This window comes from Neodiprion lecontei, chromosome 5 (genome assembly GCF_021901455.1).
Source record: "Neodiprion lecontei isolate iyNeoLeco1 chromosome 5, iyNeoLeco1.1, whole genome shotgun sequence".
Classification (NCBI taxonomy): domain Eukaryota; kingdom Metazoa; phylum Arthropoda; class Insecta; order Hymenoptera; family Diprionidae; genus Neodiprion; species Neodiprion lecontei.
Genome location: NC_060264.1, coordinates 6,487,423 through 6,501,706, shown reverse-complemented (window position 1 = coordinate 6,501,706; position 14,284 = coordinate 6,487,423). Strand labels below are relative to the sequence as shown.

At 39.4% G+C, this 14,284-nt stretch overlaps 1 protein-coding gene across 1 annotated transcript; it reads right to left on the bottom strand.

Moving 5' to 3' along the window:
- Positions 1-774: 774 nt before the first annotated feature.
- LOC107219089 lies at positions 775-13,899 on the bottom strand. The gene is made up of 4 exons (XM_015657176.2): positions 13,566-13,899; positions 4,821-4,989; positions 2,104-2,363; positions 775-1,264 (listed from the first exon to the last, which is right to left on the bottom strand). The coding sequence occupies exons 2-4, from the start codon at positions 4,986-4,988 to the stop codon at positions 1,165-1,167; spliced, it is 528 nt and encodes a 175-aa protein (XP_015512662.1). The 5' UTR covers position 4,989; positions 13,566-13,899; the 3' UTR covers positions 775-1,164.
- Between the last annotated feature and the right edge of the window lie 385 nt (positions 13,900-14,284).

Sequence of the window (14,284 nt, the reverse complement as noted above, 5' to 3'; positions counted from 1 at the left end):
TTTCGCGTTTGGATATCAGGTTTTGAAAAAATCGCTTGGGGACTGAAAAAAGAAAAAATAATATCAGAGAATGTTCAACTCAATATCCATATGAAATTGAACATTATTTAATATTATTATTTTTTTTCAGTCTCCCAGCGATTATTTCAAAAGCCGATTTTCAAGAGCGTGCATCTCAGCAGTGAATAAAGATTTTTCAGATTTTCAAACGCGACATGAATGATTCATTTTTCTAGTTTCAAGAAAAATAAAGTTTTCGAAAATCGGTCAACGCGTTCGAATTTCATTCACGTTTCAAATCGGTCTCGTTGTTTTGGGTCTACCCTACATGTCTGTGTATATATATATATATTATATACCTATGTGCATATACCGAATTCATTTCCTTTAGAATGATATAGAAAAAACGTTTAATCGCTAAAATTCATGATATCTTATACATAATGTTATTCTATACATTCACAATTGTCTATTGTTATATATTAATAATATGCTGTAATTCAAACTCGGTACAGGGGATTATTCACGAATTAAAAAAAGACAGAAAACACTAGAAAGAAAAGGAATATACAAATCTTTACAATTTCATTCAATTTTTTTTTTTTTTTTCAATATCAACACAATCATCGATCAAAGAGTCAAATTTTTTTTTTCGTCATCAACATAATCACATCTTCAACGATTTTATGCATATAATATGTATATCAATTTCAATGCTCGCTGAGAAAAATTGTTGTACCGAGGTCAAAAAAAAAAAAAAAAAACAGTTGCGAAGAAAATCGGAAGAGAGAGAAAAGAAAAGAAATAAACAAATAAATAAAAATGTGAATAAAAAAGGAAGTAGGTAAGAAAAAGTAGATAAAAATAAATAACCAAATTAAAAAATTTAATGAGAAAGTTCGCGACAGCGTGATTTTTTGACGATGACATGCTTAGGCGGGCAATTTACATTGGGACTTACATCGACGATCGGCCGTATAATATGTGGAGGGTGGGTGGATGAACGTCCAGTATCTAGACGAGGCTGTGCTTACGCATGTTGTGCGAGTGCGTGTAATTCGTCGCGTTAACGATATGGTGGTTAATTTTCGGTGGTGATTTCGGCTGTTGCGGGGATGAGGGTGTTTCGCTTCCAGGTGAACCGTCCGACGGCGTTACCGAGGCCTAGGTGTTGTGACCCTGCTTACGAATTTTGCTCTCCAAAGCAGCGGTCGGTCGGCCAACCAGATCTTCCAGCTCGTCGGGCATCAGGACCGTGAAATCTCTGTTGAAAAATTATTTATCCCACGTGTTTATAGCGCAGTTACGCCAAGTTCCTCGCGTCGAGCTCGATGGAAATCGATAAGCGAGTTCAAAACCTCGATAAATCATTTTCCTTGTACTTTGATGATAAAATTAGCAGCAATTGTCACAACGTGCGAGTTTTTGCTCGACAGAATTTTAATACGAAGAAAAAAAAAATCAAACGTCGTTGAAATCGACTCACGAAGAGAAAGAATTGCCTTGACTCAAAAAAATTTCTTCAACACAAATCGACAATTTTTATTAATCTTAACGCGAGGCAGGCTTCTGAATAAAATTAGATATCGTAAAGTGAAATCGAACCGATTTGCACTGAGAAAAATTTCATTTGTTACAGTAACTAGAAAAATCTGGTAAAATAGGTATAGTTAAAAAAAACTGTTTGAATATTGTTGGAATTAGGAAAAACGAGGTACGCCTAAACATTTTGCGCTATCGTCGATGTTTTTTTGGTTATTGCGACGCAAAATCAGTTTTTGAGGTTTGCTCTACTTTTTTAGTTAACAAAGCTTTAACGTCAATTCGTAATTTTTCGTAACTATAATATAGTAACAGTGATCGTAACGAGAAAGAATAGCAACGGATACCAGACTTTCGGGTAACAGCTATAAAACTAATTTTCATTTTCTACCTAGAGGTATATTTTGTCGATCGTGGTAAAAGAATGAAAATAGTCAAGGACTGAGCGGTAAGCGGAAATAAAAATTTCTCTCAGTGCGATAGGTTTTCAACAATTTTGAAGTAATGTGAAATCAAGGCATCGATATCTAAGGTTTAAATTTTCAAATTCATTTCTCTCACCTATGCTGTGCCAAGAGCATGTCTATACTGGTAACGCTGCGTTGATGCGCGCCGTCTTTGTGGGCGGCCTTCTGCCGCCTTATGCACAACGCTCTGAGGGGTGCCAAAAGCACTCCAACGACCAAAAGGCCGCAGCCCGCTGCTATAAGGGCCGCCGAATTCTGCGCTGCTTCTGCTCCAGGCGCAAGCTGGACGAGACCGACGACCAGGACGACGGCTCCGAGCAAAAGAGAACCGACGACAACGTGGAGAGAATTCACCTGAAATTCACACTTCGTTCAATGTCGGGGCGGCGATGAGAAAAGAATGTTTCCAAAGCCCCGTGTGGCTTTTTTTATTCGATTAGAAAACAAAAGCTTTATCAGCTTGAATATCGACCGGTTCGTCGATTGATTTTACTGAGAATTCTTAAACCAAAATGAACGTTATAATTATTTTTTCTCAGCTTATAGTTCGTCCAACTATGATCACTCGAATCCCAAACTCGTGAATTATGTCACAACCTGTAATGTATTGATTTCAAATATTACCAGAATTTGCTAGATTCAAGTTTGAAACTTGAGATTCGAATGGAGCACAAATCTTAAATCTATTTTTGATCAGTCTTGTGCGTTATCTTCTTTTTCCATTATGGGAGCGTAAGAAAATACAAAATACCGATGTCCTTCGCTTCGTTTCATCCCTTATAAATCGTGGATACGAAATTAAAAGCACACGCGACGTCACGACGAAATTCGCTGCGTAGTTACTTTGATACGCGTATAAATTTTACACACATATATCTCAGCCGTTTCGTCTGATCGATACTTTGAGATGGTTTTAATAGCGTGCATGACGCATCAGTTTCGTGAGAATAGGTGTATCCATGCCCACGCACCAAGTGAGAAGGGAGTGGAATATGTGTTTTCGGATTGTACGCAAGTGTGTTGAAATTCTCGATACAGCTGTGAAGAAACTCGCTTACATTAATTTTCCGAGCGTGTAGACCGGCGGTCATTTTTCAACCCTGTCATATTTCGAATCTTCATGCACTTTTATGATTCACAATTCAGAAGTTGACAGCTGTTTCGTCGATTTTTGTTCTTCTGGGTTCGAATGTGAACTGAGCGATCGGTTATCATTTATTTCGAATGTTTAAAAATATCAATGTCAAGTAGTTCGGTTTTGCCAACAATCTATACTCTGCGTCAATTTTACGTTCAGTATTTGTCCAGATATTTGAATGTTTGTACGTTATATCAAGATTTTTTTACGAACAAAGAATAAAAAATCGAATATACCGGATTAATGAAAAAAAGCTCTAATATCGAGTATAATCGATAACTGACAACGTCAAATTGATTGCTGAATAGAAAAAAAATAAAGGAGAATCTTTTTTAGTGACTCTGTAAAAAATAATCTCAATAAAATAAACCATCGTGGAGTGAATTGAACAAATCTACTGTTTATCAACAATTTCAGCGATGTGGAACGGAGCGTTGATGATCCAAGCTTTTTTTTATGATACTAGCATGTCTCTAAACTTTTTACCAGATCAATTCGTAGCTCGCGAATACGATAATTTCATAAATAAAATTAATAAATAATCTCGATTCTTGGCCAATCAAACTACTTTGACAGTCGATAGTTTAACTAGACCGGAAAAATACGGCTAATAATTGAATCGAATGAACAACGCTCAACAGTTTGACTCGCACATGCAGATGCGAAGCCCCGTTCGTTTCTAAAGTACGAACACAGAGTTTTGTGATTTACTAAGTTGTACTTTGTAAGTCGTCGCTCTTTCGGGGCTTCCATACAGTTCGGGAACACCTGCTTTACTAGCTGTGCGATGTAATGTTTCGTCGACAAATTGATTCCCGCGGATCGAGGAATTCTACGCTTTTTCCTGACTCGTTAAATACCGTCCGCTAGAATTTTCTTATACGCTTACAAATTAAGACAGCCCACCCATACGTACGGTCACTTGAATTAATTATCATCCGTGACTGTAAAGCTTTGTTTTTTTACGTAGTACGTAATCGGCCAGGTATAATAATTTCAGGCACTCGGTGCAGATCGGTGGATGATAAATAACCTTGAGAAGTGGAGGTTATAAATAGCCAGCTATTATTTCTGAATTTAGAAAACAACGTTCATGGATTATAGGAGAACTTCTGATAGTCCTTCACGATAGAGTATTTTCGTACAAACGGATGAATTATGCACGGGAAAAAGAGAGCGGTAAGATAGTAAGAAGCTGAAATTTTACTCGCTGCAATTGCTTAGCTGTCAGGTGGTTTTCAGTTCTGTAATTGTAGCCATACTTTTTCTTCTTATACGGAATGGAAAAGCTAGAAACATCGCCAATGATGGCAGAATTTCTTTTTTTGAAAATACCCTACTTATTGAAAGAAAAAAAAAAAAAAAAAAATCGAATGAAAAGGATTCGAGGCGTTTAGGACAAAATTGAATGTTGTAATTTACAAGTTTTTTTTTCTCTCCTTTCTCAGCAGTTAGCAATTTTTCGAATCATCTATTGACGGGCTGATAAAATTCAAAGTCAAATGTTCGATTCACGCTTATATCCACATAACTGTATGAAAGGAAAGAAAATTGCAAACTATTTTTTGCCTACGATCAAGATTCGTTGGAATTCCTCTGATCGTCAGCTCACGCGAATGAAAACGCAAATACATGGAATGGATTAGAATATTAGATAAACCTTGCACGCTCACCTTTCCGCAGAAATAATATTCCGGCGGTTCCTTGTCGAGGAGGGCCAAAACCGCTTCGCTTTCCGTCAGGGGACTTCCGGGTTGGCTACTTCCTATGCGTGGGCATTTTTCTTGGTAGTACGTTTTGTGGAAAACCTTTACCGAGGGCACTGGCAATGCCGTTATCATTCTGAAAGCACAAAAAGACAATCGGTGTCAGTCCGCAGGAAAACGATACAAGCTTAATTGTCAATGGATGAATTCTAGACATCAGCCAATTTCCTCTTCCTCGAAATAAATCTCTAACCATTTATCATAGCAAGATATATTCAGGTCCGTTTTTGGAACACTAGAATTTTCATGAAATTCGATACAACTACGTGAATAATTAAATCGAGTTTTGAACAAACGATTTTAAATACGACATATTTTTTATTGATGTAGAAACTGATTTTCTACTACCTGCTTCGAACGAATTTTCGTTCGTAAGGGATGAAAGATGATCTTTTCCATCGTGTTAATTTTGACAGTGAGCTTTTCTTCTTAAATATTTGTTCCGTGAAATTTTGTATCCGTAAGTATTCGTCGAGAGTATTTAAACTTGGATATTTCGTGGCTTGCAATGCCGCGCAGCTTGCGAAACGAGTTTCCAACTTGTCCTTCGCATCGAGGATATACACAGCGACGTATACAAGGAAATACGCAGTACCGTCTCGCAGACATTGTGTGCAACCCTATAACCGAGCTTGAGAAAAGCCTCGAAGTAAGAGGGTCGCGATAGCCGAGGCTCGACAAGAGTTGAGGCTGAAAGCTCAGGGCGTTCGATACAGAAACTAGAACGTTGAGTTCTATATACGCCGCACACTCCACAATATACAAGCTTCGATAGTTTTGTTCTCTGCATTGGTTTTGCGTGATAGGTATACATGTATGCGGTGCATAGCCGAATAGATGTATAATAAAACCGGAAGTGCCGAGAGACGGGGTTCAATAATAGAAAAATATAGATATTAAGGAGGAGGCAGTAAAGGAGAGAAAACGCAAGACGTACAACCTACTTCGAAATTGGAAGAGCTTTCGTATCTCTGTATGGGGCTGGGTTGAAATTTCTGAAAATTTTTGAAAAGTTCCGAAAGCGCCGAGTTTTGAATTTTTTGGCGGCGAAATTTTGAGTAAAGAAATCAATCTTTGACGAAACATCAAAGTTTCGAATGGTTTGAAAACCGACGAGTCAAAGTTCCGAGAGTGCGAGAATGAGAAAATTAACAAATGTCAAACATCGAAATTCCGAATGATCGAAGATATTTAGGTCTGTGAATTTCTGGCTTGGTGAAATTTCACCGCTTTGATCTTTCTTTGTTTTTGATTTTCGATATTTTTACGTTCGAAATCCTAATCATTCTTCGATTTTTTACAACCAATCGTTGAGTAAACTACGCTGTTTGAGTATGTTTTAATTTCCGAAATTTTACTTTACCGAAACTTTATCTTTCGGAACTTTGCTCTATCCTACTCGAAATTTCGGAATCTTGCATTTCAGAATTTTAAGCCTTCGGGTTTTCGACTATTTGATACACATAGGTATATATAATCTCGTTTTATCTTTTTTCTTTTTTCATTCCACTCTTTTCATGCCGTAATATTTCCTCCCACCACTGCACTGCATCCTACCGTTTTTTTTTTCTTCACCCCGAGGGTGAAATGCGCGAAACGCAGCGCCACCGGCTGTGTTTTTCTTTTTTTCCTTTGTTTTAGCACTCGTTAAACCTACTTTTGTTCTCTCTCACTTTTTGCTATATCCTTTTCTCTCTCTCTCTCTCTCTGATTAAGCTCGGTGACTGATTAACTTCTCACCGTTGAATCGCCGCTCGCAGAGGATAATCACCTACCCAGCAGCCGCTGAGCCTTGTGAAAATTAGGCTTTTGTCCCCGCACCGACGGATTTCGGGGCTACCTTACACGGAGAATATTTATTTTCCTTTTATTTTCCCTCGGACTGACGTGGGCGCGTTTAAGCTCGATGACGCAATGCCCTTCGTAAGCCACGTACGCAGAACCCAAACTCATCCCTTGGGTTACTCCCACGACTTTCGCATTGCGTATGCTTTTGTACGAGGAACGCCGTGTGTGTTTAACTCTTATTAGTCGGTATATCGAATCCGTTTATCCACGTGTTCTCGGCCACTGCAACTACGTTCAAATGTTTGTTGCTTTTAGCGGTGATTTACAGATTTTTTTACCACATTCGTTTGATTCGATTGTTACAGGGATGATCGGCCGGATTTTAAATACAAATGCTCGGTTGTAAAAAATTTTACGGTGATTGTAAGTTTTTGGTAAAATTTTATTACAGGAAATGGAAATTCGAACATGTATCGTTTCGTCAGTTTTCATTGATAGCGGTTGATTTTTACCCTGCCCTGCAAGTGAATTCTCTATGAATTGTCTTACAGATGGATATTTGCATTATACCTACATATACAGGTTTTGAGAAGTTTGAATATGAAATTTCAACCGATCAAGTTTTCACTGATTTCGAGTTCTGAATACGAAGTTCACTGTGTTGTAATTTGGAAAGCATAACAAATATCGTTTAAATTTTAAGCCCTTGTCGGCGGAGTTTTCGATCAAGCTTGCGGGTCAAAAAGTCGAATGGCCAGTCAATAAAAGGGTCATAATTTCGAATTCTTTAAATCTCCAATCCGACACTTGAAAACGTTTAAAGACAGAAAGTCTATAAAGTTTATAAAAGCAAGAAACGTAGAATTAAGACGACAATATAAAATCGCCAGCGTAAGCTTATAAGTATGGAAAAATTGTTGAAAATATATTGATTCTGTAATAATTTTACTGAAATAAATCGCATGAAATGCCAAAATAAATTTTAAAGTATGGAAAAATATAGAACTGTGGCGATTGTATATTTTGGCGTTATATGTTTTCACGTTTCTACTTCGCAACTTTCTACATTTTAAAATTCTACAATCTGAAATTATAATTTTTTGCCTACATTCGTTTAATATCTATAGAAATCTCAGGTACATAATAAATTAGTTCGTTACTTCTGACCTGTAATAACCGGACGGTTATAAAATACATCCGAGAAAACTGTGCGAGTTTTTCGTATCGCGAAACAGATGATCGGCTATACCTGCAACTTGAATTTAAAGACCATTAAAATGTTATTGATCAAACAATTTTCCGACCCGTCGACAGTGCAACAATAAATCGATGTCGTCAAGGCCTTGTTCAACTGAAAAATATACTTCACCGAACAAAAAAATTTATGACGTCGAAATAACCAGATAGTGTAATATTGTCAATTAAAATCGTTCCAAATATTCGTACACGTACACTGTGAAAAGTACACTTTGTACCTAGGAGTATATTTTGTCGATTGTGGTAAAAGAATGAAAATAGTTAAGGACTGAGCGGTGACCGGAAATAACAAATTTCTCTCATTCTATAGCACGTTATCTTGAAATTCGAACAATATTAAATATCTATTGCGTTAAAATTTTCTGTCAAGTCAAAAGAAAAAGAAATGAAAAGAAAAAAATGATATTTTCCTCAGCGTCGGGCGATTCGAAACGTGGTTTTTCACCTCGGCGGAGGATGCCTATCGCGATATTCATCCTCGACATGGATAGCCGGGCGAAGCGAGCTGCGGGGGTTGTTGTGCTCCGGTGTATAATATGTGTGGGGTTGGACAGACAGGGGTTGAAAACGTGTTGAGCTGGGGCGCGGAGGAGCCCAGAGAGGGTGTTGGCCTAGATACGCCGACGGGGCCGACGACCACTGCAACCCGGTTGGCTATCGAACGCTGTCGAGGAACTATACGTATACCCACTTCGAAACGTCCGTTGCATAACGCGGTTTTTGCCCTACCTGCAGGGACCCCCGTAGTCGGGAATGTTTATTCCTTCCTCGGCTCACCGCTCCAATTGTCCACAATTAATTCTCCGACCCGCGACCCACTCTCGCAATTCGAAGGCGGAAAGTTTCGACCGGCGTAAAATCACCCACCCCCAACTTGACAACGGAGCGATGAATTTTCGGGGTACGATTTTTTCCCAGTTTACCTTCGGGTCATTTTAACGTTGGATTGAAAAAAAAAAAAAAAAACGAATCAATACATTCCAAGTACCAATAGAAGCTGCAAGCAATTATCTTGCCGTAAATGAATATTCGGTAAAATATTCATTGATTTTATCACGATAACATTGTATACAGAATTTACTTAAAAAATATACAAATTTTTAATTTTTAATTCACGGAGCAAAAGAAAATTGTGTTTATTGATGGTTAAAATTATATCTTTGTGATTTTGATGAAATTCAACTTCATCGATGATTGCATCAACTGCGCCTTTGTTTGAACGACTTTCTTCTTTTCTTTTTTTTTTTTTTTTTGCCTCGTATCCGACGTGATTGCATCCACAGTCGAATCCGTGATTGTTCGGACAAGGCTTTGATGAAAATTGAACCGTTGTATCGTATATACGAATAAACACCGAAGCAGTGTATGGATAATCTTTGATTTCGCGGAATCGAAGAGATGCGTTTGTCAACGATGCAAAATGAGTTGCCGATGACGAACTCGTCGCCTTTTTACAACAAGCGGAATCGCCAAATGACCCGTTATGAAAAAATATGCAACGCATCGTAACAATTTATCGCCGGATATTCAATCCTACGTCGTTGAAGGAGGGCATATACTTGGACATGCTTGGCCGAGTTCCAAGTAAATTGACAAAGAGAATATGGATATGTATGTATGATAATGTACACCGAGCGACGGGGATGAGAGTGAGAAAAATATGCCAGGCGCGCAGGATGCGAGAAGGTCGAAAGCTTAGAAACTAGGCGAAGGGGTGAGTGAGATATGGCTGATGGAGAAAATGGGCGGGGATGGTGCGGAAGAGAACTGCGGATCGAATCGAAGAACAGAACTGCGCTCGTTGCACATTAAGCCATGACACCGCAATCCAGGCCAGTGTTCCACTTTATGCTTTTCCGAGCAATAAACCTCCCCTGTAGTCGTCTCCGTCTCCGATATGCGCCCGACACAAGCATACTTTCTAAGTATACGTTAGAATTTCCGTGTCAATGGACGGATCGTAGAATGGTGCAGGGTGTAGAATCTGTTCCTTGCCGATATCACGGTGACGCTAAATTTAAAATGTTGTTAAAGCTCGGCCGGATAAGTTGACTTCGACTATGTCGCAAGATCAAGCTCACTGATCACGATGAAGTTGGTGGATATAAAACTTTATTGAATTTTTCTTAATTTTTGGCGAAAATTCGTTTATTTTTTTTTCCGGAGAGGCGGAGATTCGAATTTTAAGTGAAATCGGATCGTCAATGAACGAGCTTGAACCTTAAAAAAGAATTTTTTAACCGCGCAATGAATGTGTCGAGCTTTTTCAGGAGACGATTGAAATTATAGCAGTCTGGATAATTTTTCCCGTTTGGCAAAGCTCGCTGGTGTGCGGATATTGAAAATAAGAAATTATTTGACAGACGAATAATCCTGTTTAGTTGATTCAATTTATGGTACTTTGTGTTTCAGTTTAATCCAACAACTTTAGTCACGATCAGATTAATGAATGTCGGTTTCGATTTCGTAATTCGATCAATTCTATCAAGTGTTATGTTCGATTGGCAAGATTTTTCGCAAAGTGCTTTCCTTTTTTTTTTTTTAATCAATCACATTTTTTATGCCTACGTAAAAACGATGAGGTACTTTGGTGATAATTAACTAATAATTTATCGAAGCGATGTTTTAAGTGATAGTACGTGACGGTTTTTTCAAGTCAATCAGAATCGAGACGATTGAAGATTGAGTAAAAACAGTTTTCTTTTTTTACTTGTAAAATGTATGTAAAAAAAAAAAAAAAAAATATGAATAACTATAAGAAATAAATAGCTGTTTAAAAACAAAAGGGTTCCGGGACTTGTGTTAATTTGTCAATCAAACTTATCCTCTTACAAGTAGCCGCAGATTGTGTGAATTAACTTTCGACTCGCAATTAAAGTATATAGAGAACACGACAGCCAACTGTGAAACAAATCGCTGTCTTATACTGAAATTCAACAGGCGGATTCCAGGCCTCGAATAGAACCACCCCTTGGGTGTATTGTATATACCCAAATATTGGCAGAGGGCTGGAAATACGGGGTGAACTGGTTCCGAATGGCCCATTGTAAGATACTGTCAATATAATAAAGCTCCGATTTCTCGTCGGCACAACTCGCGGTGTCTTTAAAAGCGGAAGCGATCGCCCTCCGAAGAGAAAAGACACGAGTTGAAAGGTGGCTCGTTTCTTTGAATTTCCCCGAATAACCTAATCATGAGTAAAGATCGCTCTGACCAAAAATATCCACCTCAATTCACTTTTCGCGTGTCTGCTTAATAACGCGTAAAATTAAACCAAAGTCCATATTATCATGCAAGGCAAGGTGAAACTTATTTTTTCGCTGAAACGCAATCCTTGAAATTTTATACTCCGATCGTAAGACTTTCGTTTCAACGATAAGAACTCGCCTCCGTAGAACAAGGTCAAGGCTGATGGAATTGAAAAATCCCGGTAGTCTTCTGCTTCCGATTATCAGCGCCAAGGATTTTCGGTTTGGTAATCTCGATAAATGCTCGTCCGATTCAAGTCGTCTGAGAAGCGACGTTGAGTTACTGAAAGTTTACAACCGTCAAGATCGTCGTGTGGAATCGATTTTACACAAGGAGAAAGCACGCACGTAAGCAAGCAGCGTGGGTGGTTCGGAAAAATATACCTACTGCATCCACGTACCTACGTGCACGTAGTCACGAAGGGTAAATATGCACACGATATGCAGTCGAAGAAGCGACGTATCCAAGGGTGGTTAACCCTAGGTGGAAAATTTCGCGGGATTTAGTGACTGGAGATACCAGGAACCCCGTCGAGGCTTGTGCATTAAATCAATGCTTCTTTTTCCTTCTTATTCTTCTTTCATTCGCTGCGCTGTTGAGTTGCACGCAACGCGATTTCGCCCATGCAAGATTTAAAACGACGATTCAAGCCGTCAGCGTTTCTCATTTCTCATCAAACCAACATGGCGGCCGATAGCTCGCTTGGCGTTTTATTTCGGCTTTACGATCATCTCCAGTGGTGATAAATCGCTGAAACTTATTCCAAGTGAAAGAAATCGATGGCAAGAGTTGCTTAGCTATGATTTTCACCTTTGGCTAGGTCTTCGAAGATAAGAATTGAGCGTGCAAAGTTTGGCTGTACGATGTGCGCGGTAGATCCATGATTTTGAGTACGCTTGGTGAAAAACAATACGTATCTTTGCAACGTTCTTACACGATGTTTTAAGGATAGTGATTAAAAAGTTCTTCGTCACTTGCGTAGAAAATCAAACATTCGGGGAAAAAGATCCAATTGAGATAAAAATGGCAATTACAAAAAAAAAAAAAAAAAGACGAAGTCACCGTAACATTTGTTGATAATAGCCGTTTCACTCTGCTCGTAAACGGCGTGGAAAAGGCAACGGTTAGCTGATACGCAGCCGATACACGACAGTACCCTGATAGAATCGAAGAGGCTGGTAAATTATACAGGCACATACGTGTTTTGCTCAACGCGACGGCATTAGCCAAGGCATTACGTGTACATACGGCTTCGTATAAGGTGGTGGACACACACACACACACACACACGGTGTGCCTATACAGTGACGAAGAAATAGCGAGTATCACCTGTGCGTCGCGACGCCCGATCCGGTGACCTTTAACCGTAGAGTTCCACTGCCGAGGGATCTTTACCGCCCGCCTACGCTGTCCTAAACGCTGTAACTCGTTTAATTCGCGATGCTCGATGAAAGGCGTGATTTTTAAGGCCTGGACAAGCGCGGTACACTGACCCAATTAAAAAAGGTTAGCGAATCGCTAATGGAGAGATGCCTTATTCGTACCGTAGCGAGCTTTTGCCTCGTTCAAACGACTGTTGTTTTTAATTGGAGCTTTTCACTCAGCTTTTATGCTTCTCTCTTTCATACGCGTCGCGATTATAATGCCAATTGCAGTTACCGCCGAGGTGGAGAACACCGACGGTTTTTTTTTCTTTTTTCTTTTTAATCTTCATTCGGTAATCTTTGCCTACTTCGTCCGCTATTTTTTATAGCCTCCTTTTAACAAAGAATATTAATATCATTCACATTCGTTATTCATCTGCTATTTACCCTCTCTTTATATTTCTTATTCAATCCGAACGAGCAGCTTCGATATGTTCAATCAATTGAGCTACATCAGGATCGTTTTTTCGTTACAAAACATTCATCAGATGTTCTCCTTAAAAATCTCAATATTCATACTTATTAGACATAGGTTCTTGACTTTTACCCTGCAGTTTTTTTTTTTTTTCATCGCGTCATATCAAATCGGTGGAGAATAATAACGACGTGAAAAAGTTACAAACAGGCAAACGGTTACGATTGAACCCAGAAAGGAAAACTTATCAATTCTCCGTCGCCCTTCATCGGTTCCTGTTATTCGTCACCGGTCTCTGATCCTTACCGAATTATACTGCTCAATTGATCACACGCTAGTCTGCGATTTGTCGTTCTGTAAAACGTTTCGACGCGTCTCTTATCGTTCGGTAAAACCTTCCATCCTTACGTCAGTGCTTTGCGTCAATTAATTGTCAGACAGACGGAAATGAGCAGGTGCGATTGGCTGAACTGGGTCTCTCCTACGGGCAAATAAGGCACAAGTTGCGTGTATACTCACTTCCCGGTCCTTGGTCTTCTACTATTCCGTTAGTAACTTAGTCCAGACACAGTGACGACAAACTCGAAAACCGCGATACTCTCGTCCAACGGTCAAATCTGTCTCATCGACGTCGGTCCAGACGAGGATAAAGAAGCCGCGAACCGATTCGGCGGTATTTATTTTACCACGGCTCGAAAGCCGATCTGCGGCAGGGCTGCTGACACGTTATTTATTTTTTGAACTTATTTAACTTGTTTATCAGTTTGTTTTTCTTATTTCGCGACACGGCGTCGTCCTCGGATTCGGCTCTACGACGCTTTTGGTCAGGATGCTTGTCCCGCGAGAACTGAGGCCATCGCTGACGGTCTACGGGGTTTCCATTCCGGTCGATACACCTTCATCCCCTTCCATCGTTCCACCACCACCCCCCGACACGCAGGGGAACATCCCCGGTGGCGGCAGACATGGCGACGGGGTGAAGCTCTCCGAGAGACGAAGGGCTCGCAATTTTTTCCGAATTGACGATCGCCGGAATTATCGGAAATAAATTGATGATCACGGTTCTTTCACACATGTAGGTATACGTAATTACGAGTAACGCGAAACTTGTACGTTTTTACACGGAGAGTGCGTAATTTTTTTTCTTTAACTTTTTTTTTTTTTTTATTTTGTCTTTATTTTGTTTAAACCTTACCACTCGCTTTCGTGTCCCGAGAATTGGCGTCATCCTTGTAATG